This window comes from Ceratotherium simum, chromosome 24 (assembly GCF_057802395.1).
Source record: "Ceratotherium simum simum isolate JZ-2026a chromosome 24, ASM5780239v1, whole genome shotgun sequence".
NCBI lineage: Eukaryota > Metazoa > Chordata > Mammalia > Perissodactyla > Rhinocerotidae > Ceratotherium > Ceratotherium simum.
This window is the reverse complement of record NC_141923.1, coordinates 14764645-14790571: the sequence shown is the minus strand read 5'-3', so window position 1 is coordinate 14790571 and position 25927 is coordinate 14764645. Positions and strand designations below refer to the sequence as shown.

General features: G+C 41.1%; 1 protein-coding gene across 5 annotated transcripts in view; it reads right to left on the bottom strand.

Moving 5' to 3' along the window:
• TTC7B (tetratricopeptide repeat domain 7B) overlaps positions 1 to 25927 on the bottom strand; it is a 248951-nt gene that overhangs the window by 75543 nt on the left and 147481 nt on the right. For all 5 annotated transcript variants that reach the window (XM_087448059.1, XM_087448057.1, XM_087448056.1 and 2 more), the window contains exons 13-15: positions 24998 to 25055; positions 19051 to 19123; positions 16127 to 16287 (exon numbers count right to left, since the gene is read on the bottom strand). In XM_087448059.1, coding sequence (XP_087304185.1) covers positions 16127 to 16287; positions 19051 to 19123; positions 24998 to 25055 — 292 coding nt within the window. The remainder of the gene's footprint in view (positions 1 to 16126; positions 16288 to 19050; positions 19124 to 24997; positions 25056 to 25927) is intronic.

Genomic DNA, 25927 nt, shown 5'->3' with positions numbered 1-25927 from the left:
TGTCTGGAATCTGGGATATAAGGCTGGGGCCTGAGATAAAGCTAAAAGAGTAGATATTTCTAAATTCTGAAATCTAATATGACTTACTGAAGCTTTCTGATGAAGAACTCTCAATGAAAATAAATTAGAAAAGTTCAGAGAAATACTAAAGTAATAATTCCCTTCAATCTTATTTGGCAGTATAAAAACATGCATTTAAGCGCAACAAGGAGGAAACATTCACATTAATACACAAAACTCTCACTAATTAGCTTGAATAATGTTGCATTCAAGGCAGCTGATTCAGAAATAAAATCACGGGAACCTTGAACATTTGGTATTTTGTACTGATCTGTGTTTTGTGTGCTCCTGGGCTCAGCATGCCAGGGACCTGCTCTTTGTTTATCTGCTGAATGTAGGCAGGGATGCAAAACAGCTGTGCAGGAAAGCACATGGTATCTGCCCAAGGCGGGCAATGGCCATGGGGGCCTTGAATGCTGTCCCCATCTCTCGCTTCCAGGGAGTCTGAGCTGAGATCTGGAGTGGGGCTGGCTGTCAAACGCCCAAAGGAAAGCGAGCATCTGTTACCAGGTAAAAGAAATAATAGATTAGCACGAGGTGGGAGAGGCAAGTATGTTGAAATAAAATTTTAAATTGAGAACATGGTTTGGCAGCCACAGATCAGATTGGTAAGATAAATCAAAAGAGATGTGCCAAAAGCATGTGGTGACTAGGAGAACAGACATGGAAATTTGAAGCCAGATGAGTCAGCTGGGAACAAAATCTGAAAGGACTGAGCCCATGTGCAGCCCATCGCTGCTCCGGGAGAGGAATGTCACCAGATCCATCTAACCAACCCCTCAGAAAGCAGGGTTGCTTTCATGAAGGCAATCTATCTCAATACATTGTTAGCAACATCTCTGACGACCTACTGTGTGCTGGTCTTGGAGCCTTTGCTCCCCTGGCTGAGTTTCCTAAGCTGTCCAATCCCAGAAGGTGGTATTTGCTGCAAAAAGCAGCCTCTGATCCTGGGCTGAGTCACTGTGGCTGAAAGTCAATACCATGACCGGTCTGTGAGCTGTCTGGCCTGAAGTAGTTCAACTGGGCTCGACCACCATCAGGTGAGCCAATGATGCTGGGTTTACAGCTGTGCAGGCCCCAGAGCTGAGACCTCAAAATGGCTCTGAGGCTGCTCTGAGAACAGCTGGAAGGAATGGGAGTTGTGGAACCAGTTCGTGTGACTGCTCCTCTCACTAAATAACAAATACTGCTTGGGGTCTCACCAATGATGCATGTCCAATAAATGTCACCTGAATGAATGATCTTACCTACCCAACTGTTACACAGGAATATACAATTTCTTTGATCATCTAGTTTACCTAATTGCTGCACTGACATGCTGTTCATCAGCTCATTAGAAAAAATATAGATTTTTCCAGTTAATCCAAAGCTGGAAAAGGCCTTGAGAGGTCCTATAAGGCTTTGCTACTCAGTGTGGTCTGGGGCAGGCAGCCTCAGCATCCCCTGGGATCTTGTGAGAAATGCAGAGTATCCACACACTCTAGACCCAACGGATCAGAATCTTCCTGTAACAAGATTCCCAAGGTGATTCGTGTGCAAATTTAAGTTCAAGAAGCACCACTCTAGTTCATAACTCTCCATCCTAACCTTCAGTGGTCTGGTTTTTTTTTTAAAGACCTACAAGGAAAAGAGTTCCCATAGTCCCTACGCTTAGGAAATTCTACTCATGTTTATTTCATCCCTATAAGAATTTTCGGAGTATTTTGTTCTTAAATTCAGTGGGAATTCTGATCAACCAATTACATTAAGCTTACAAATGAAGGGCACGCCCACCCATGGTCTTGAACAGAATGCCTCCCTTCCTTCTGGATGGCTTCCTGATGACTGTGCTATAACCTCATCCAGGTCCTCCCTGAGTGTCTCCAGTGAGGGTCAGTTACCAACCCCAGGGCACCATTCACACTGTCACCTGCATAAGGGGCACCTCCTGAGACTGCAGAGCACTGAGTAGTCATCCACCCTTGTTGTGGGTCCTCTTCAGGGATCAAAAACTCAAATGTCTCCCAGAACCAGGCAAGTAAATAAGAGCCAGGCTCAAGATATCAGCCTGCCTACACTAAAGGTAATTAAATCTAAACATTTTTGAAAGGTGCACTGACCTAATGGAACTCTACTAGCAGACGACAGCTCACAGGCTTCCAGATGGAAACCCCTAGTCTACAAGCTTTTCAGGGATCAAATCCGAGTACCTGGTTTCCTTTACAGAACCCAAAAGCACCCGCTGACTCCTGGTCAGTTTGCTATCAGAACCACCAAAGGAGGGTTTGAAGAGTATGGCTCTTATAAGTGCATCTCCTCTAGGAATAAAGCCCTGTCGAGTAACTGACCCAGGTGGCTCACTGGCAAATTTCTGTGTGAGAATTTTTAACCACTGGAGAAGTTCTAGAAATCTGACCACTTTTAAGGCCTATGGTTGCCCGAGAAGGAGACGCCGAACAACGTGCCAGCACGTCTGGGGAGGTCATTCGGCATTTCTGCCACGCTGGCCTTGCTGTCACTGTGAGCGTTTTCCCAGTCCAGGCACCCAGATCTGCTGGTTCCTGGGAAAATCGACACTACGTCTATTAAGCAAAACTAAGTGTCAGGAGCAGACGTCTAGCTCGACAGAACTCAGCGGCCTCTCAGCCTCAGCTGGGAGGCTGCTCATGAGTGGCGGGTGCTGGGGACAGTCCACAGCCGTCCCTGAGGATTCGCCTGCGCCTCTTGGTTTCCTAATCCTGCCTCCTCTTCATAACAGGCAGGAACTCCTGTTAGATCCCATATCAGTTACATTTTGCTTCTCATTTCAGTCAAAGTGTCAACAATCTGGAATACTCCCCCATCCTTCTAGCAGTATTTCTAGAACAAACAAACAACTGACATATTTAGCTGGAATAAATCACCTCAAGAAACCCCAGTTGGGCTCATTTTTTGCTCCTGATTCAGCTATTAATCTCAACTCCTATTCGTGTCCTGGAGCCAGCACCTAAGCCGGAAATGATCTGGACAGCTTGAACTAAAAACACCTCTGGAATCACACCGTCTGTGTTTCGAAGACCTCCTCTACTGCCTGAGTTTGATATCTTTATGAAGGGAGCCATTTCCTTAGTGCGATCCACAAGGCAAGAGAGAATCCACATGAAGTTGGGACAGCTTCCTGAGTGCTATCTGACCGGGCGGTGCTAGGGGCTGCGAGGTGCAAAGCAAATAGGAGGTAGGGAACCTGCCCTCTGGTTTGGTAAGTGAGCTGGTGAGCAAGTGCCTTTGGCACAGTGAGCCGTCTGGTAAGTAAATGTGCGAACAGGAAATATTTGGAAGCAAGTCTTCCCATGGAACAATTCAGGCTCTCAAAAGAAATACTCTATTCTCTCTGAACCACAAAGCCATTTGTCATTTCTAAAGTGGGGGAGGGGGTGACCTGCTGCTCCCCAAAGGCCATCTCTCTGGAGAATTCCCTGTCTTCATTTCTGACTCGGCTCCCATGGCCCTGATTCCCCCACATTCCCAAGTCTGAGGATGGGAGTGCAAGTGAAGAAATAAGACATCTGGGCCCATTCCAGTGGACAACAGCAGATGTCAAAAGAATGGGAATCCTACAATCACCTTACCCTAGAAGGGAAAGGGCCCAGGCCAGATGTGACATGGACTCAAAGGAACCCATGAAGTTCTGTAATATGGAAATGGCTCCCTCCACTCAAAGTCAGGAAAGGAGCCAGAAAGGAAGAAGCCCAGCAGGGTGCTGGGAAACTGAACCAGCTCTTTGGGACCAGAGGTGGACAACGCATCTCTCTGGGATCATCTGGATGCCGAATGGGACCAGGAGTCTTTGCATCAGAAACCTGCTCCTGTGAATCCTGGCCTGTTTTCCATCTCCCACATTCTCTGTCTATCCCTCCTGTGGGTTCACATGTAGTACGTCGGGAAGGGTCCTGTTTTGTTTTGCTTGGCTTGTTTCAGTGCTGCCAAGGGAGATCAAAGGCAGGACCTTTGTTGATGGGAGCTGGAGCTTTAACAGGGAGCCCAGCTCCCTGATGGTGCGGCGGTGGTGGCCGCACTCACCATCTTTGTTCCTTCTGGGGCACTCGGCACACTCCAAAGTAATTCTCCTCCACATCGAGCTGTGAGCGGCGTGAAGGCAGGGACAGTGCTTTCCTCAGCCTTGGCTCTCCTGAGCCTGGCACACACTTGGCAGAAAACGGGGGCTCTCTAACCATGAACTGGGGGAGATGTTCAAAGGGCAGTGAATCTGATCATCTGTAGGTGGATTATCGATTCCCACTAGCTGTTTTCAGCTCAGGATTCCCACGAGAATACTTGGGGGATAAATTTGGAACTTCTCTTCTTTGTCTTCTTTGCTCTCAGGTGTTTTTGTTTTGGTTTGTTCTTAAATAGTAAACTTTCATTACCTTAAAACGCAAAAGACTGTCACAAATGAGCTGATATTCAACTGTATTTGGACTGTTCAATGGGTTTTTCACAGTTGGCTGGGTAACTAGCAGGTGCTCTATATGACCCATTTGCAGTAAGTAGACCATCAATTTATCATATAGTGAAAATTGGCAGTCAAAACCAAAATGGACCATAGAAGAAACACAGGTGGACATGCTTGGGCTATGAACTAAGGCTGCCAGGCTACTCAGCAGGGTCATTAATTTCAACTATTCATTGCACAAACATGTATTAATGTTTGCAGCATACCAAGCACTGGGCTAGGTGCTGGGGATCCAGAGGTTTCCAGGAAACACCCTGCGTGAAATCTGAAGATGATACTCCATACTTTGAATTGTTGAACAAGATATCTAGGAGAACTTGAGATCTTGTAAAGAAAAGCACTAAAATAAATAAACCTTCTGTATGCCACCTTGGGGATGGATGGCTTTGGTGTGGCTGCCCCAGCCTGGCCTTTTCTGAGGAGCTCCCTTCCCTGGCTGACAGGGAGATCGGCATGCCCTGAAGGCTTTCTCTCCAGCATACTCAGAAATAACCAGGAAAGGGGGAACTCTCTGGAAAAGAAGCAGGATACTCTTGTGAGGACTTTATTTTGGGGGACAAACAGCCACACGCAAGCCTAGTGCTGGTCAAGTGGAAATGGGGAGAGGAGTTCAGGCCACCACAACTCCCCATCTGAGGACAAGATGCTCCTAGCCCTGGAGAAAGGAGGGCCCACTCATAAACAAATCTGGCTTCAAGTACATGTCTCCTCCATTTTCTCTTTTCCAGTTCTTCTACCCTGGCCTCATAAACCCAATTTTCAGTTTCTGAGGCATTGCCTTTTGGGGATTCTGTCTCTCTTGACAAGCATCTACATTACTGAAGGCAACAACACAGACCCAAAACCTCACAGAAAGATTATAAATGGCTGGTATGGCGGGAGGCTCTTCCCTGCTTCAGTAAGTCCCTCCCAGAGGAACAGTGGCTTTGTGATCCAGAGCCACAGAGAGAATTCAAGGGCAGAAGAGCTCCCAGCCATCTAATCTCAAACTTTCGGGAATGCTGGAAACCCTCCTACCCCAACACATGTCAATAAGGAGAGGTCAGAAAGTTGATTTTTTTAAAAATTGTGGTAAAATATACATAACATAAAATTTACCATTTTTAAGTATACAGTTCAGTGGTATTAAGTACATTCACATTGTTGGCAACCATCACCACCATCCATCTCCAGAACTTTTTTCATCTTGCAAAACTGAAACTCTGTACCCATTAAACGATAACTCCTCACTCCCTCCTCCGCCCAGCCCTTGGCAACCGCCATTCTCCTTTCTGTCTCTATGATTTTGACTAGTCTAGAAACCTCATATACATATAGTAATTGTCTTTTTGTGACTGGTTTGTTTCACTTAGCATAATGTCCTCAAGGTTCATCCATGTGGTAGCAATGTGTCAGAATTTCCTTCCTTTTAAGGCTGAATAATATTCCATTGTATGTATAGACCACATTTTGCTTATCCATTTGTTCAAATGGACACTTGGGTTGCTTCCACCTTTTGGTTATTATGAATAATACTGCTATTAACACAAGTGTATAATATTTGTTTGAGTTCCTGCTTTCAGTTCTTTTGAATATTTACCCAGCAGTGGATTTGCTGGATCATGTGATAGTTCTATTTTTAATTTTTTGACGAATTGCCATACCCTGTTTTCCATAGTGGCTGCACCATTTTACATTCCCACCAGCAGAGCATAAGGGTTCCAGTTTCTCCACATCCTCACCAACACTTGTTACTTTCTGTTTTTTCTTTTAAGAGCCATCCTAATGGGTATGATGTGGTATCTCACTGTGGTTTTAACCATCCCTAATGATTAGTGATGCTAAGAATATTTTCATGTGCTTATTGGCCATTTGAATATGTACTTTGGAGAAATGTCTATTCAAGTCCTTTGCCTATTTTTTATTCAGGTTGTTTTTTTGTTGTGGAGAGTTAATTTTAAATAAGCTACCACACCACTGAATCCACTCTACTTTGATCCGTGGTGTTTTTCAGGCTGCCACCCACTCTCCTTTGCCCAAAGATCCCCTCCCCAACTTGTATCCAAGGGACAGGCATCCCTGGGTTGGTGATGTTGCCCTCCTCCCTCCCAGACATCTTGCAGGTATCCATGGATCATTTTTCTAATTTAATGAGATGAACACCCTCTTTCCTTGTGGCCCAACTTTCTATCAAATGCAAATTTCATGGGCTTGTTCATTACTTCATCACTCAGCTCAGGCCTAAAAATATCCCATAACATCTGGCCTCTCAGTAATCACTACATCAAAACATTACTCAGTATGACATTTCAACTTAAATTGAGTTTCTCTGAGTGAGAGTGTGTGTGTGAGACAGAGTGAGAAAAAGACACAGTCTTACTTGCCAAGTAATGATTTTTTTTAAACCAGATATATACTCCAATCAAGAAAAGAATGATCCTTATTGTGTTTTCTAGTTTATTGAAGAGATTAACAGGGAAGACAGCATAAAAATCCTGCTCATCTGGATCGTTAGTTCTAAGCATAGACTTTTTCTTGTTCATGGCAGCATCCCCAACATGTTGTATGGCAACTGGAATGTGGTAGGAACTCAATGCTTCGAAGGCAGTGCTTAAGAGCACAGATGTCGAGGCCAGACTGCCTGGGTTCAAATCATGGCTCTGCCACTTACAAGGTGCATAATCTTGGACAAATTACTTAACCTCTCTGTGCCTCAGTTTCCTTATCTGTAAAATGGGGATGGTAATACTACCTACCTTTGATGATTCTCATGAATCATTTAATTCTCATTAAATTAGTTTAAAATGTGTAAAGTGCTGATAAGAGTTGCCTGCCACAAAGTAGCGTATAAATGCCAGTCGTTATTTTTGCTAGATGAGTGACTGAATGAAGGGTACAAAAAGAAATGTGATTGTCTGACAAAATCTACTTTCACATGTACAAGAGCAGAAGACCACACATAGAAGAAGAGTATTGCAGAAGAGCTTGTGGTCTTGCAGTTGAGGGGTGACTGAAGACTGGTTTCAATATCTTCCAATGTATCAAAGTTATGGATCAGAAAAAACACTTAAAAGAGTTGTGTATACACCATAATGATCCCACTTGTATTTGTATCCTTGAGATGTTTCAAAAATTACTTTCTTGTGCTTTGCAGTAACATCGGATGGCTTCTTAAGTATATTATTGATATGATGACCTCTCTGAGAACACATGAGTAAGAGTGTGTATATATTCCATTTAAATAGGAAAGAGTAAAATTCAAATCAGTTAAAAATCTATAATTAGGAAAGTTGCACAACCATAATTCATCTCAGGGTGAGAAACTAAACCCATTGTAAAGCTTGCTGAACTGCAATAAAGCATTTTAGTTACACTCAAGTTCTCAGACTCCACCATAAGTATGATACTATCTGATAAATCTTCCAAAGAAGAAAGTAACAAACTGTCAGTTCTCATCCCCATATTTCATCTAAAAATGAATCTCCCTGGCAGAAACACAAAGCCTGTGAGGGTCTGATCAAAGCCCTGCTGACTGATGCCACCCCGTCTTTAGGAGAAAGAGTCTTTCCAAACATCACCAGGCACCTACCTCTACCTTTTCAGGCCAGCAAGAAAAATTACTGAGTAAAATGTTTTAATCAATTAGGAAATTTTTGCAAAGTTATATTTCAAAACAAGAAAGATCAAAGCTGTTATACCAAGTACAGTAGATCGTGAATCCACTGGAATTCACGAACACTATTCAATATAAAAATGTGTACTTTGCTAAATTTTATTTTAAGAAAAACAACATGTTTGAGACATTTAATACATAATCAGCAAATATTAATTTTTAATCCTTTGGTTTAGGTATTTAATAGTTGAAGGGTTTAAAAAACAATTTTTTTCAACAGAAAAAGAAGGCAGTATGGGGGGAACAAAAAAGGCAGGACACAAATAGAAATGGCAGACACAAATCCAAACATATCATTAATTATATTAAACGTGAATGCACCAAACACTTGAGAAAAAAGTCAGAAATTATCAGACTAAATAAAAAACCAAGACCCAATTATATGCTGTCAATAAGAGAAGAAATATTTGAAGAAATAATAGCTGAGAATTTTCTGGAAATGATAAATAATGCAAACGATACTGATCTACAGTTTAAAAAGTCCCAAGAATCCCGAGCAGGATCCACTCTTAGCTGTATCAGAGTGAAAATGTAAAGCATCAGCAACAACAGCAATGAAAAGCAGCCAGAGGGAAAAGACAGATGACAATAAAAGAAACTAAAGTTAAACAGCTGACTTCTCAACAACTACAAAAGGAGCAAGATCACTTGTGCTGTGAGGAACTGTGAGCCTAGAATTATACACCCAGTTTGAAGAATCTCTTTTGAGAGTAAAGCCAAATATATTTTTAGACACAAACTGAGAAAGTTTGCCAGCAAACAGACCCTCACGAAGATTTCTAGGGCTATCACCAAACAACCACCAGCAAAATGGAATGGTTCTTTTCTAAATTAGTAAAGGAAAAATAAGTAATAAAAACATAATCTAAAAGAAGGTAGGAAAGGAGAAGATAAGATATGAAAAAAAGAGCAGGACAAATAGAAAGTACAAGTGAGGTGGGAGATAGTAATACAAATATATCAGTATTTACAATAAAGGGAAATGAATTAGATATTTCAGAGAAGACTGTCAGCCTGAGTTAAAAAAAAAATCAGCTATATATAATGAGCACAAGAGTACATCTAACACATAAGAATATAGAAAGTTCAAAGAGAATGTAAAAAGATGTTCCAAGCATATGTATACACGCACACAAATAGTTGTGTGTGTATATATGTATATGTGCACATACAGGTGAATATATGCATATAGATACGTGTGTATAGCATATAAAATAGACCGTGAGACAAAATGAATTACATGACTTATTACATAATGATCAGGGGTTGAATTGACCAGGAAGACATAGCAATTCTAAATTTATATGCACCTAATAGCATAGCTTTAAACTATATAAAGCAAAAATTGCTATTAACTATGTGGTGAAATGGGATAACCTACCATCCTACTGGTAGATTTCAAGATTCCTCTGCTCAATAATTGATAGATTCAGTAAACAGAAAACATCAATAAGAATAAAGAAGATCTGAATAGTATAATTAATAGCTTCATCTAATAAAATATATAAAAATTTACCCAAAAATGCAGAAAACATTCTTTTCAAGCACACACAGAATATTTACAAGAAGTTATGACATGCTGAGCCATAAAAAAGTCTCAAAAAATTTCAAATTTATATAGATTATAGTCTCTCAGCCCAATTCCATGAAGTTATTATAAGCCCATTAACAAAAGATAAGTAAAAAAAAAAAAAAAAAAAACCCATATATTTGACAATTATGTAACAAGGTTCTAAAACAACTTATGAGTCAAAAAAGAATAATGGAAATTTTAAACTATTTAGACCTAAATAATAACAAAATTTTCACTTATTGAAATTGTGATTTACAGCTCAAGCAGTACTTAGCGGGAAATGTTTAGTCTTAAAGGCTTATGTCAGAAAAATGAGAAAGACAAAAAAATAATGAACTAAACATCCAACTTAAAAGATTAAGAAGGAAAACCAAATAAAACAAAATGGAACAAACTGAAATAAAAAGAGAAGAGAGGAAATAACAGAAATAAGAACAGAAATACAGGGAAGAGAAAGTAAACATACAGCTGAGACCATAAAAAAGCTGGTTCTTTGAAAAGATCCGTGTCACAGACAAACTTCTGGCAAGAGTATTCAAGAAAAAAAAGAAGGGACTTTAAACAGTATTAGGAATGAAAAAGACTTAACCACCGAGGCTGTATGATAACAAATAGATGATTAAAACACATTATGAACAACTTTATGCCAATAAAATTTAACATTTAGATGAAATGGATAAATCCTTAAAATATATATGTTACATATTACAGCTTATATGTTATACACAGCTTAATAAACTAAGAAGTAAGAAAGGTGAATATCATATAATCATTTTTTAAAAAGCATCAGGAGTCTTTCATAGAGAAAAGACCAGCCCAGATGGTTTTACAGACAAATTCTACCCAAACTTATTATTCTAGGAACAAGTAATTCCAATCTTACACAAATGATTCCAAAACACACAAAAAAGAACTACTTCAACTCATTTTATGAGGCTGGCCTAACCTTGATGCCAAAACCAGACAAACATATAACGAGAATGGAAAATTACAAGCTATTTCACACATGAACATAAATGTGAATGTTCTTAAAAACACTAGTAAACTAAACCCATAAACAAGCTAATATGTCATGATCAAGTTGGGTTATTCCAAGAAAGCAAGGTCAACTTAACATTTAAAAATATCAATTAGTGTAACATTCACAGATTAAAGGAGTAAAACCATATAATCATTTCAATAAATACAGAAAAAGCATTTTGATAAAATCAATACCAATTCATGATTTAAAAAAAAGAACAACTCTTAGCAAACCAGGAAGAAGGAAATTTCCTTAACCTCTTAAATAGTATCTATAAACAAACCTGTAACAAACATTCTTAATGGCCAAACATTGAAAGAATTTTATGCAACTGCACTGAAGGTCCTAACTAGTACAGTAAGGCAAATTTTAAAAAAGTCAAAGGATTAGAGAAAAAGAAACTAAATATTAATTAGTTCAAATAAAAGTAATTGTCTATATAGAAATCCCAAAGTAATCTATATACAAATTGTTAGAATTAATAAGGGTTTGGCTGGGTTGTTGGGTCAAAAAGAATGTACAAATACCAGCTGCCTTTCTATACACTAGCAATAAGTAGATAGTAAATTTGATTAAAAAAAAATTACTGCAGATATATACTGTATACAAAAGCATGGAGATTTTTTCAGGTAACTAGAAATAAATCTAGTAAAAAACAGGCAAAATATGTATAAAGAAAATCATAAAACTTCATGAAAAAATATTTTTTAAAGGCCTAAATAGAGAGATATAATGGCCATGGATTGGAAACCCGCTGTCATAAATATATAATTCTTCCCAAACCGAGCTATTAGATCAAATGTAATTCCAACAGATTTTTTTTTGTAGAACTTGACAAACTGATTTGAAAATTTCTCTGAAAGCTCGAAGGCCTGAGAATTGCCACGACACTCCTGAACGGAAGAGCAGGTTAAAGGGACTGACCTACCTCACACATAACAAAGCTGTAAGAGTGAAGAAACAGTGGCACTCACACAGAGAGGGACGCACTGACCGACAGAACCAGATAGAAAGCTCAGACACAGCACCCTCCCCCACATGGACATTTGATTTAAGACTTCATCGGCACCATGGAGCAACAGAAAGGAGTCTTTTCCACGCATGATGCTGAGACAATTGGACATCCATACGGGAGAACATTACATTGGATCCCTCACACCATACAGACATAAAACAATCAGCTCCAGATGGACCCTTAGAGTTAAGCGTGCAAGGTAACAGAGAGTTTACAGAAGATAACTTAGGAGACTATCTTCATGATCCCAGAGAAGGGAAAGGTTTCTTAAACTAGACACAGAAAGTACTATCCATAAAGGAAATAATTGATAAATTGAACTACTTTAAAAATAAGAACTTCTGCTCACAAAAAGACATCGTTAAGAGAAGGCAAAGAGAAGTAAGTCACAGATTAGGAGAAGATTTTTACAATGCATATAAAAACCAAAAGGACTTGTAACCATAATTTATAAAGAAATCTTACAAATTAGAATGAACAAGTCGACCCAATTAGAAAAGAGGAAAGATTTCTACATGTGCTTCACAAAAGAGAAAAGCTAAGTGACCAATAAACAAATGAAAATGTCTTTAACCTCATGAATAACAAAGGACATAAAACTTAAACTCACAATGGGATACCATTAACCAGCAACCACATTGCCAAAAATAAGTCTGACAACACCGAGTGTTGGAGCCACGTGGGCTCTTGGGCTCTGCTGGTGGGATTGTAAACCAGCACAACCACTTTGGAAGCAGTTTGGAATTATTTGGTAAAACTGAAGATACACATATCCTATGACCCAACAATTTCACTCCTAGGTGTACACCTAGAGAAACGCTTGCATGTGTGTACCAGGAGACCCATACAAGAATATTTACAGCAGCATTGTCCATAATAGCAAAAAACTGAAAACAACCCACATATCCATTTATAGTAGACTGGAAAAATAAATCTTGGTAAATTTATATAATAAAGTATTATTCATCAGTGTAAATGAATAAATTGCTACTATATGCAATAAGGATGATCCTCAGGAGCATAATGTTAAGCAATGAAAGCAAGTAATATAAGGATAGTCAGTATATCCCTTAAAAAACATTTTAAATATGCAAAACTGGAAATTTTTATTATTAGGAGTACAAACATATATGGTATTGAAACCAGGGGCCAACTTGCTTTAACTAGACTCAGTTAGTTATCTGTTTGCAAAAGTAGTTACATAATGCATTACTAAAAACCACCCTTATAGATAACATCTCTGATGCCTTGGTCACCATGGTAACAAGTGCTTGAGTTTTTCAGGAACTGAGAGTCAACTACTTGTCCAGTTCAGGTGGCTGAGACCACCAACTCATCAACCTGGCTTGTACGGATGACCAATAAGCGATCTCCTGACATCAGGGAGCTAAAAACTCTACCCTCATATCATGCTAACACCGCTATTTTTGAACATGCATCCTATGAAGAGCCATAAAGCTTGACTACACTTCCGCAGATCATCAATTACCTCAAGTCTCCTTACCTCCAATCATCTATTCCCACTTCAGACCACGCCGCCCCTTTATCCCATAAATATCTCTAATCTCCATTTTTCAAGGAGGTGGATTTGAGATTGGTTCTCTCATCTCCTCACTTGGCTGCCTTGTGAATAAACCCTTTCTCTTTGCAAATTCGTCCTCTAGGTGATTGGCATAATTGTGCAGCAGGCAAAATGAACCTGGTTCAGTAACAGTATAGAAACACAAGAGAATGCTCAACATGGAATTCAGGATGGTGGTTAACCTATGAGGGCCAAGGCAAGGGGATAACATAGAGAGAGTCATACAAGAAGCAGCTGTACATATGTTAGTTGTATTATTATTTTAAATATATTCAACAAATATTCTTTTGCTTCTACTCTATTTAATAACAACAATTTTAAAGGATTCTAAAATATCATATTTGAAAACACTGTAGTAGTAGTAGCAGTAATAATAACATGAATTCATACCAATTATTGACTGATCACCATGTACAGATGCCTTAAATGCACTAGCTGAGACAGCTGAATGCCCCTGGAGGGACAGCCAGTCTCTCAAGTATTACCCATCCTACTGTCACCATGAAATGATAAAAGTTGGTGTATAAGCACCTTGAATAATCTTAACAGGGACCAAAAAGTTCTGTAATTCTCTGCATCTGCATCAGGCTATGAGGCTAGCTAAATCAATTCTCTGTTCAGCAGTTTAACTGTTCCACAGGTGGACAGGCCTGACCATAACAGTGGGGAGGGCTGTCACCTCCATCTAGCAGGTACTGACGAAACATCAACTCCGTACTCAGTCTGTGGTAGCTATGGCTGGTGGCACACAAGAAACATGAGGCATTCCCAGGCTTCTGAGAGCCTATAGTTCTGCTGGAGACAAGCACGTCACAAACAAACAGATAATATTCCCTGGCAGCTGGGACAGGTGCCCACATCGTTTTGTTTAGGTTGGTGTTAAAATGTTTTACCCAGGTTGGGAAGAGACCATGGGACCCACTGACAACATCTGGCCCCAACTTTTAATAAAGTATTCTTGGGAAGAAGTTTCCCATCACAAAGGAAAAAATACAAATATTTAAAAAGCAAACAAGTCATCGGTTGCTCTCAGACCTGCTGCCATATGCTTTGCTTTTTTGAGCTTACAGCTTAACATTAAAATAACAGGCTCGCATTCCTCAAATATCTCTACTGCTGTTCCTTACTTACACTACTTGAAAAGGCTGTCAGCTGCTGTCACTTGGAGGCATTACCATATTAGCCACCACTGTTTACTGCTTACTGTGTGGTGTGGTTATTAGTTTAATAAGGCTCCTCTCGGATGACACCTTAGGCTGTCGATGCAGGAGCCACATGCTGGTGTCTAATGTCTAAGGAAGGTGTTGGGGGTGGAAGGCAGGGAACGCTACTTTATAAATATTGATGAGAGAAACTGAATTCAATTGCATCAGGTTGTAGTTTACTGATGGGTAAAGGACCGAGTATTTTTCAAAGTGCTTTAACCACTTTAAGGTTCCACGGGCTAACCAGCTTTGGATAAACCCAGAAATATACTCGCTGTGCAAAAGAGCAAGTTTGAGATCTGCAAGAAGTAAAACACTGAAGCAAAGCTCTTTAATTCACTCTGCATAAATAGCTGAACCTACAAAAGAAATCTCTAGTCAGAGGTTTCCTGGATTATAATGAGAATTTTCTCGATGGGGGGAAGAGAAGTGCCCTTTTCACTTGAAGACAAAGAAATGTTTGTAATGGAAATGTGTGAACCAATTTTCCAAGGAGAGCTGCTGAAATGCACTGATTAAAAACACAGTGAGGTGATGAGGCAGAGAAATAAAGCCAAAGCCAATCCACTCAGATTTGCAATGGCATTTATTTCTGAAAGTGAAGAGCCAGCCCGGCCACCAGCTACATTCCTTCCCCTCTCCCCCGCCCCATTACTGACCCTGCCACTTAGACAATTAGAACCTGCCAGCCTGCAGGAGTGTTTACTGTTTCTAGCTTCTGTGTACTGGTTACTAAGCTACTCCACTGAGGATAAAATGGGAACCAAGTAGCCCAAAAGACAATGTCCTTCTCAACAAAGCCTAAACAACAGGCCTGGATTCAGGGATTCGGAGGAAAGACGTGAAGATAAGTAGATAACTCAAACATGTGGCAGTTTATAATGACAATTCTTAGGTTATGTACAAATATCGATTGATTGATTTAAGGAATTCTATTTCCCAGAGAATAAAACCAAGCACAAAGAGGTCAGGTATCTTGATCAAAGTTGCCTAAAATAGAATAGTCACTCGGAACTAGTGACAGCCCCTGGAAATGCAAGACAAACAAGCTATAAAGCAATGTTTCCCAAATTTCAGTCACTGGAGTTTGTTCAACATAGCGTCTGCCATATCCATGTATATATGTATTTACTTAATTTTTTTCTTTAAATTGACTTTAAAAAAATTTATTTAGGAAATTCTTAGTTTCCCTCTGAGCAATAATTTCCATGAAATCACACTTTTAAATGCACTTACATTTTTTTCTAATGTACACTTAAAAATGTATAACTATTAAAACAAAAATGATCATGCACAATCCATCTAAAATCATCTTGTACACTCCCAGGGTACACACTGGGAAAGAATGGATCAAGTATTTAAACTTAATAAGGTTGGCCTAACAGACTATGTTTGTTTCTAAATATCATGAAAAAACAAGAGTGAAGGGAATTTTGTACTATTTACCCATGAAGGACTTAAATTAGATAGACTGGAGAGAAGGAAGGGGGAAGAAGTAAATTTAATATGTTTCGAGTAAGGGAAAATAAAAGCCCAGGATCACTTACATAAAATTTTCTGGATATTCACTCAGCGCCATGTCAATGATATTCAGAGCATCGTGGTAATGCTTCTGTGCTGACAGTAAGAGGGCAAGGAGGTGCAGGGAGTTCACATCATCGCCCTGAAGTTGAAGAGCTTGGCGGACATACCCCAAGGCCTCTGGTATCTGGTTTAAAACAAAAGAAAAAAGATTTTAAACACACACACACACACACACACACACACACACACACGCACGAAGCCACCATTTCAATAACTGATTCTCTGTAAATACCAAGAGTTGTTTCACCTTGTGCCACACTCAGATTTTAAGCTGTCTTTATGACAGCCCCAGGATATGAACCACAAACATGAAAACAGATGCCCTTTTCAAGTGACAGTATGACCGATGAAGTGATAGTGGAAACTGTTTCTCTGTATGACTGCCAACACCAAATCTTTTATTTCTCCCTAAATAAATTCTCTTTTTCCATAAAACTGATCTACTTTTGATTATAAGAGAGATAATTTCACTCTAAATGGAGACACATAAAAATTGCCAGAAGTTTTTAGTGGAATTAAACTGCCTTAGCTGAACTGTTCTCATTTTTTATAGTATTACTGAAACTACAGTGCTTAACATTACAGAGCTTCCCAAAGGATCAGACATCTGTGATTCTTTTCAAGTTGCTTTGTCCTGGCTCTCCACTAGACATCAAGGAAATATGCAAACAAACAAACAAACAAAACCCCCACATCTTTCCAAACTACAAGCTAAAATAACTCCATCCAAGAAGCAAATTGCAGTGCCACATACAAAGCAGATGTATCCAAATTCAAGCAGGACCAGACACAACCTTAACCTTTAAAATGCAACAGCTGTTGAAGACTCTCCAAAATCCTCAAGCACAGGGGTTGATAAAATGCATACATGGTGGATATTTGAACACCCAAGATTCCACGCAGGTTTCACAGTGACCAGGGAGAATTAGAACCTGAAGCTGGATTTTGAAATAGCGCTCAAGACTGAAGCTTTCTTACACAACTGCCCCAGGGACTCCTTCCTGTCCTCCCTCCAACTCCAGTCCCTGTGCTGGACCTCTTCTCAACAATCCTGCTTCTTCCTAAACCCTCAGTAACCTCACTCCTTGGTAGGAAGCCATGACTTCTGTCTTTCCCAAATCTATTCGTTTTCCTCTCTGAAATTCCATTTTTGATGGATTTCAGTTATAAATGCTGGCTATAGAGGCTTTCTGCTTTTGTACCTTAGAATCATGGCTATCACAGCTGGAAGAGAAATCATCTGGTCCAACCCTTCATTTACAGGGAGGAAGATGAAGTCTAGAGAGGTGAAACGACTTGAGCAAGGTCACCCTGCCATTGAGTGACTGAGATGAGAGTGGCTCTAGATCTTCTGATTCCTCTCTCTTCCTCTCTTCCTGGTCAAAAGGCATTGGCTCTAAAGATAAGAGGGCCACAACCCCATACCCTTGGTCGGAAGGGAAACACTCCCACAGAGGTCTGGTGTTGTCATGCTGCATGCCACCCAGGCTGCTGCTGCCCCCACAAGGCTCCATCTACTTATCCACTCCTCAGGGTGACAACCTACTGTTATAACCACTCAGCCTGGTATTATGGAAGGTTGGAAAAGCAGGTATACCAATGGTGTCAATTTGCAGGACGACCAGAGCAATCAGGAACAAACTGATGAAGGGTTCAAAATGATGGTCTTAAGGGAGAGCTGACTTGAAGGAATTCAAAGCTGGCTCCTTCATTCAACGAGTATTACTGAGTGCCTAACACATGTTAGGCAGTGTTCCAGCCGCCAGGGTAAAGCAATGATGACGACAGACATGGGTTCCTGCCCTCATGGAACCTAAAATCTAGTGGAAAGATACTGAAACAAGAGAGCTGAGCAAGAGGAAGGAGAAGTGCAGGCTGCTGTAGGACGGAGGCTTCACGGAGGAGGTGAGAGAAGTTCCTGGTGGAGGACAGAGACCAGATGGTCAATCACCAGCCCACAGTGTTGCAGCAGCAGCTCTTCATCAGTCTAGCTGCGAGCCACACCACGCCGGGTGAAAGGACCTTTACAGAGGAGGTATCTTGGTTTCCTCAGTCCCCAGGTCACCAATAGGAGCCACCTCTCAACACCATTCCCAGGCCTCCAGGAAGAAAGAAGCATGCCTGCGGCCCAGGCTGGCCAGGGGAGTGGCATGTCTGGGGCACTGACCTTCCTTTCACCCTCCAGTCAGCACTCAGGAATGTGCTGGGGCTACCACCAGTGTCTTGCACCTGGGGGCAGGCAGGCATGCAGCCAGAGTCTCCAGAACAGCTGGGAGGAGACAGAAGGGTACAAGAATGGCAAAGGCAGCTTCTGGAAGCTGCCATTGGGAAGATGATGGCCAGCAAAGCTTGCCCCTCCAGCAAGGAGAATACTGTTGATGCTCCTATTTCTAGGAGCCACTGTGTGTAATTGTTCACATCCTCTACATATTTTAAAGGAACTGGTGTCTTTTGTCTATGCCTGCTGGCATCTTCCTGTCAATCACCAACACCCTTATGACAATCAGGCCCCAACCAGTGACTAAATCCCCACCATGCAGCTCAGCACTGAGCTCTGTTACAAGGGACAAAAGCTCTGTGAGGACTCCCGGGTTCACGGTACATGCCACGAGCTGCATCCCCTGTTGCCATCTGACCCCAGGTTGGGTCATACAGATTTGTGGACTTAATCTCCAAAAGCAGAGCCTGGCACGCCTGTGTCTTCACAGCGATGCTTAAACTGATTAAACACCAGGTCTTCACCGTGGGGAGCCAGCATCCTCTGAGAAGAGTTCCTGGCTCCAGGTTACGAACGAAGGAAGATCAGCTACTCTCTCAAACCAAAGGGCTGAAGGGACTGTATCAAGACAGAGCGTGCACCAAGTTAGGGAACATCAGAGACACTGACCTGTCTGGAGATGGCAAGCTGCAGAGCCAGGTAGAAAGCTGCTTGGTGATCTGTAGGTGACAGGCTGTGGGCCCTGAAAAAGTATTTATGGCTATTAGTACATGAGAGGCCATTTTTACTTTCTCTATCCAACAAGTATTTTCATTTGCACTTTTATGCCAAGGCCATATATTTAACTATTTAATGTTTCATTTAAACTCTTTTCCTTTGTCTACTAACAAATGTAATGCATTTTCCCTCTTACCGCTGTATATCGGCACGACACAGGAGCATGTTCTGTGTTTTGTCTAGCATCTGAAATGGCAGCCAATGATCTTTGGCTTTGAGGGGGAGCCTGGAGGTGAGGAATCCATAGGCCCTGAGGCCTGACCTCCCCAGCAGACGTCTCCCTTGGGCTGAGCAGGAGAGGCCTACGTGTCATGCTGGGACACGGTGAGGCCATGAGTGTACTTGGCAAGGTGAGGGCTGCTTTGGTTAAGTTTTGGCTTGGCCTTAATGCTACTTCATCCAAATCTCTGAATTTCTGAGAAACCATATGAAAATCAAATACCAGGCTTTGCTTATAAAATGAGGTTTTGGTTTTTTATGAACTACAGAGAGAAAAGAAGGATACTCGTTCAATTTTTTGAAGCTTCTGCTAAGTTCCATGCAGTTTACTAATTTAATCCATGTAACTGTGACATGTTAAGGCTCTGTGGCCAGACACTAGGCTTAGTTCTATTCATCGGTGTTTGACACCAGATGGGAGAGGCTGTCCTGGCCTCCCACTTGATTGCAAAGATGGTCATTCTTGCTTTTATGTGAAAGTCAATTGCATTTCACCACGAGCAACTCAAAACGACTATACACAAGACATAATTCTGTGTTTAACAGTCTGGTGGGAAGAGAAAAACAAACTTTTACTTTCTTTTAAAAGGCACTATAGAGCAGACTAACTACAAACAAGTGGAACCCAGATAGTAAACAAACCTTCAGGCTGTTCTGTCAACATTCTGTGATTAAAGGAGGATCTTCTACCAGCATAAAACAAATTCAAGATAAAAAAGAAAGCCAAATCATTATGGATTCAGCCAAGGCAAACATGCCAAGGATGGCTTTCTACAGCATTAAGGTCTTTTAATGGAATTGTCCATCTGGAGAAGAGCTCAAAAGTCCTCTAGGTGTTTGCCATCCAGAAAATACGCGAAGTCCCACAATCCAGGGCACTGTTGGGGCAGATGTGGTAGCTCATGTGAGGGACTGGGGGAACGCGGGGGGGCGTCTATGTCCTTTTATTAATCTTAAGAGCAGAGCACCTAAATTCCCCTTCCTGGGGAATCTTTACCAGTAACCTTGCCTCAAGACACAGCCTTTGGACTCTCCTCACTTTAGTGGAGGAGGCTGAGGCTGAGTATTTGCCTGCGTTGCCCTTTTAAATGTCTTATTCCTACCAGAGGCCTACTCAGTATGCTTCAGTTTTTATTATTTTACAAGTATTGGTTTTCCACAAATTTGAACATCAAAGAATTTTTTTCTTTGGTGTTCATAAAAAGTAAGACTGGAACATCATGGTTTCTGTCTCTCCCAATTATTCAGGGAAGATGAATACAAAATTAATTATAAAGAGACTTTGAATTATTTAGCATTATTTATTTTATCTCATCTTCTTTCACAGTTAATAAAGTCAAGTTTCTATAACCCTCAAAAAGAATTCCTCAGAGCTATACTTTTCTCAGCCCAGTTTAGATTTTTCACACATAAAGTTAAATCAAACCATGGCTGCCTCTGCCCAACACCAAGCAAGCGAAAAGCTGGCAAGGGTCTGGTGACTTCAGGGTGTGGATATGGATAGTTATGACCAGAGGCCCCACTTGAGTTCATCAAATGATCATTAACTATTAGCCACAGCACTGAGAAAGAAACAAATCAGAAGTGCCAGAAATTTTGGCATTTCTGAGGTGTGTTAGGGCAACATTTGAAGAATTGCCAACTTGGCTAATAATGCCTATCCAACCGCCAAATTCCTAATGAAGGACAACTTAAACATACACATTTTTAGAAAATCTTATTTCAATAATTTGGCTAATGAGTTAAACTGACCACATTAGCCTAAGAATGAAAAAAGGATAAAGGAGAATGCCCAAGAAAAAGTGCATGGTGTTGATCTCATGTAGACTCTAGAAAACTTGCGTCAGTCGTGCAGAACAACTTCAGAAGGTATGCTTCCTATGACAAAACCACTATGGTATGCCCACAGAAAACTTGCTGGACAGAAATCATCAAGCGATGCAAGTGAGAGGAAGGACATTAGTGATCTTGAAAACTGCAAGCCTGCTGGACTCTGCACATGAATTTAAAGCAGCCCCATAAACCCCATTCCCATACAGTGAACACCTGGTGAGGCTGCTAAGAGAAACTCAGAGACCTAAAAATGTCACCACAGAGACGCTCACAAAATGCTTCCCTTGTTAAAGCACCTCCACGTCCATTAATTCAATTTCTCTTCCATAAGGAAAGAAAGAATTATTAGACTGCTGGCCCACCGAGGCTGCCTATCTATTTATCTATCCACTCATCCATCCACTTATCCATCTGCTCATCTACCCATCCATCCATCCATCCATCCATCCATCCAACCATCCACCATCCATCCACATCATGCAGTACCTACTGTGATGCCAGACCCTATGCCAGCCTTTGGGGAGCCTGAAGATGAAAAATACAAGTGCCTTTCCTTGAGGAGCACCCCCCCATCCCACAGAGGGGGAGACCTACAGTGATTATTACAGTGCAGTGGGAGCAGTGCCCTGAGAGAGGTATGCCAGGCTGCTATTGGAGAGCATGGGATGGGCCTCCCAGACCACCTGGCTAACACTCAAAATGCCTTGAGGTCTACCCCAGTGCTCTCCTAGACTCCGGTTCCAACATCCGCTAGAGCTGAACAAAGAATATAGAGAAGGCTGATCAATTTTGACCCTGGTCCATAAGCCACATACTTTGTAACAATAATAACTATAATTCATGAAGCATCTACTATTAAGCACCTTGTCCAAGAACATCCAGCAAAAGAAGTAAAGCCAGAAGTGAAATTCTGAGGCCTGGTCTCTTCACCATATCACCCTGCTGACTTGTTAGCCGATTCTCCTTGGAGTTGCTTTCAGTACTGATTACGGTGGACATGGGATTAGTGTATTACTAAGTTAAGAAAAAAATGTACCTACCTGGTTAAATATATTGCTCAGGAACCTCCCATTAGTTACACACATACTTGTCCTAGTTCGCCCAGGATTTTACTGGTTTTAGCACTGGAAGTCCCAGATTCTGGGAAACTGCTCAGTTCCTGACACACTGGGATGATCGGTCACTCCGCACACACAAAACATACCACATTCAAACTTAAAGTCAAGCTAGGAGGGGGAGAGGAAAACAAAGCGAGATTGTGTACCCTATACCACACTGAGTGACAAACACAAATGACACCACGCCACCCCTTCCTCACGGATCAGCCCAGATTTCTGCATGCTGGGGGTCAAGTCACTGAAATATGCTCTCAACTGTTTTCAGACTCGCTTTTCTCTGTAGGATGTGAGAGCCCACAGAAGAAGCCACTCAGATCAATTTGACATCTTCAGAAAGCTTTGCAAACAACGTTGTGCTTTTCTTCACTACACTTTTGTACAGGGCAAATGAATTGCTTCAGCTGCTTGGGCCGAGATTATGAGTGTACGTACAGCTGAGGGTCTCAATATTAATGTAGTCACGCAACTGGGACGTCTTCAAGAATCACCTTGTTGCCTCCACTAGAGAGTAAATCTTTCTGAATTCTGACCCCAGTCATAACTAAGAGTTAATTTTCACATACTATATCTGCAACCCCGCTCCTTTTTAAGTTACTCTGTCTTCTTTTTAAACAAAAATTGCCAAACAATAGTACAAACAGAATTGCAGGGAGAAGATTTAAAATACATAGTAAAAAACGTACAGTCATGCATCACTTAATGACGGGGATAGGTTCTGAGAAATGCGTCATCATGTGATTTCATCATTTTGCGAACATCATAGAGTGTACTTACACAAACCTAGATAGTATAGCCTACTATATACCTAGGCTATAGGGTACTAATCTTATGGGACCACTGCCATATATGTGGTCCATCATTGACCGAGACATCATTATGTGGCGCATGACTATACTTCTCATCCAAGTTGTTTTTAAATATCCATTTACATTTAAGACGTAATACAAATCATTCTTATTTACTTAAAATCCATCCCTTATAGATTTTTGTTAAGTCTACATGCATTAGAGTCCAAGTTAATGTGTACATGAACCAAAATAATTTTATTCCTTTGAAAAATATTCTTTATTTCACACAAATACTAATTTAGGTTAGCCTTCCCCAATATAATCACATAGGTTAGTAGGATTTTATTACTCTTTATTCCCATATGAACTAATATTTTAAAAATCTCTTGAATTAAAACCTAAGCAAAAAAGGAACAAAAAGGAATTCAGGCCAATGGAACAGCTGTTACATAACATGAAGTTACGAATTCTGGCGGCTCAAGGCAGACCACCACCATGGCTGTTTTTAGAGAGCCAGTGAGATGTGCTCATTTAAGAAAAGTGAAACAGACGTAATGACCACTTTCTTAGGCATCCATGTGTGGGTTTTACGAACTAGGACTGGAGGATTTAAACCTGCAAATCATTTGAAATGGAAATGCTTTCCACACTCCGTGCTGAAGAACATCAACAAAAGCTTAGCACAGAGACAGGAGATCTGTTTGCAGATGTCAACTGGTACTTTTTGTCATTAACCAGTCTGGGACTGGCAAAGTGAAGAAGCTATCAGCAAGCTTGCTAGGAAACGGAGAGAAATGAGATGACAGAATTTCAGACTAACTGACACCGAATGATAATGATGTCATGAAAAAAGTAACATGTACCCTGTGACAAATCCGTAGGCAACCCCAGTTCTAAGAAAAGAAATCTAACAAAGGTTTTTAGGTATTGAGAGGTCCTCATGAAATTTTCAGATAAGTTACTAAGTTTCTGATACAATTCCAAGAAATCAGTGTAACAGTTATAGTTAAGGTGACAGGATCAATACAATTCTAGATTTGACACCAGGGGACTGTACTTTCAGGCAACGATTCATTTTAGTGATTTATTATACCTGCAATAAGAATAAAATTAGGGCAGTGTGGCATAGAAGGTACCAGAAAAGCTGGGCCAGAGTCAGGAGACCTTGATTTTACCTTAACTTTAATAGCTACATGATTCTGGCAACTCTTCTCACTCCCGCATCTCAGGCCCCTACCTGCACTAGACATGCTACTTCTCCTGTCCACCTGACCGGTGAGGGGTGAGGATCAAGTTAAATAAGGATGTGTTAGAGCACTGGGACACTCGACATTCTCTAATCATAAGGCATTCTCCTAACTTCACGAAAGGCACAACGCTGGAGACAAGTACAAGGTGCTACAGAGCATGGCGGAGCTGGAGGGGCCTGGGACTTGCTGGCCTGACTGTCTTAACATAGCATTTCAGAGGCTGTCCTAAAGTCTGCCTTTTCCTTTCTTAATATAAAAATCTGCAGCTTGACATATGGGGGGGAAAAAAAAAAGCTAGAAAAGAATGATCCCTTTTCTAGGTGATGACAAATTTGTTCAATAAAAGGAATCATCTCCCTAGACATACAAAGTATCTATCTTCATAGAGCTGAAATCACTTTATTAGGAATGAATAAAATGTGCCCAAATGGATAAACAGATTAAGAATGCAGATTTACACAGCAACAAGTGATGCAGCAAGTTTGGATACTGTATGTTCAGTGCTCGAGATGAAAGACTCCCAGGGGTAAAACACTGTTTACATAATCTTTATAAATATCTCTTCTTTTTATACTTATCATACTTTGGTGTCATTATGCACAGCCAAGTGAAAAGATGAACTCCCACTCACCTCTGAAATGCAAGAAGCGCCTTTCTCTGGAGGACCTCCTGCATCCCTCGCAAAGAAGCTAAGAAAAGGGTTCAATTAGTCAGTGGCATGGGAGATCAGGAAGTTTTTGACAAATACAAAACTCATCACAAAAACTATACATTCGAGTGGATTAAAGGCAACAAATTCTGGGTGCCTGTGTGCCCAGTCCTGTCCCAGGCAATGTAGAAGACTGGAAATGAAGCCCAGGCCAATCCAAGGTGCTTGCACTTGCTGGGCATAACTGTGGAAGGACGCCAAGGGGAGAGTATGGGTGGGCTGGTCACTTTGGTGCCCCCAGGCATAGCAGGCTGTTTTCAAAAGACCCGCTGGGAACTCCAGAGAGGAGCACATCTGGTTTCTCCAGTGTAGGCATATGACTCCTGAGTGAAGACTGGCTCTACCGGGATGGTATAGAAGAGATTTAAGCACCAATGGTGTTGGATTAGACGGCCTTCAGGGTTCCTTTTGGTACTGAGAAGCTATGCTCCTGGGCCAAGGGCACTAGCTTGATACCATGAAAGGCCAGTTTAATTCACACTGGACAATAACCAGGACCTTTACTACCTTGATGTGAACACAAGGGATAGACCAGGTAAACCCAGAACTGATGGCAGAAAATCAGCTGGAAAATGTGAGGCCATCTTGCTGTGAGCCAACACTTCCCCTGTGTGGAGCACGTGAGAAATGGCTCCTTTAGGGTCTGTCATAGGAACTAAAAAGGTACTTTTTACTGGGACAAGAGACAAAGTCCTGGAAGAACCTGTTCATGGTTGGAACTGGTGGAGGCCCTTATCTAAAATCCAACATGGCAGATATCATCCTGACATCACAGTGAGAACAGCTGAAGGCTGCCCCAGAGGGCCAGATGTGACTATAACCCATGGCTGACTTAGAACAACAGTGAGTGAG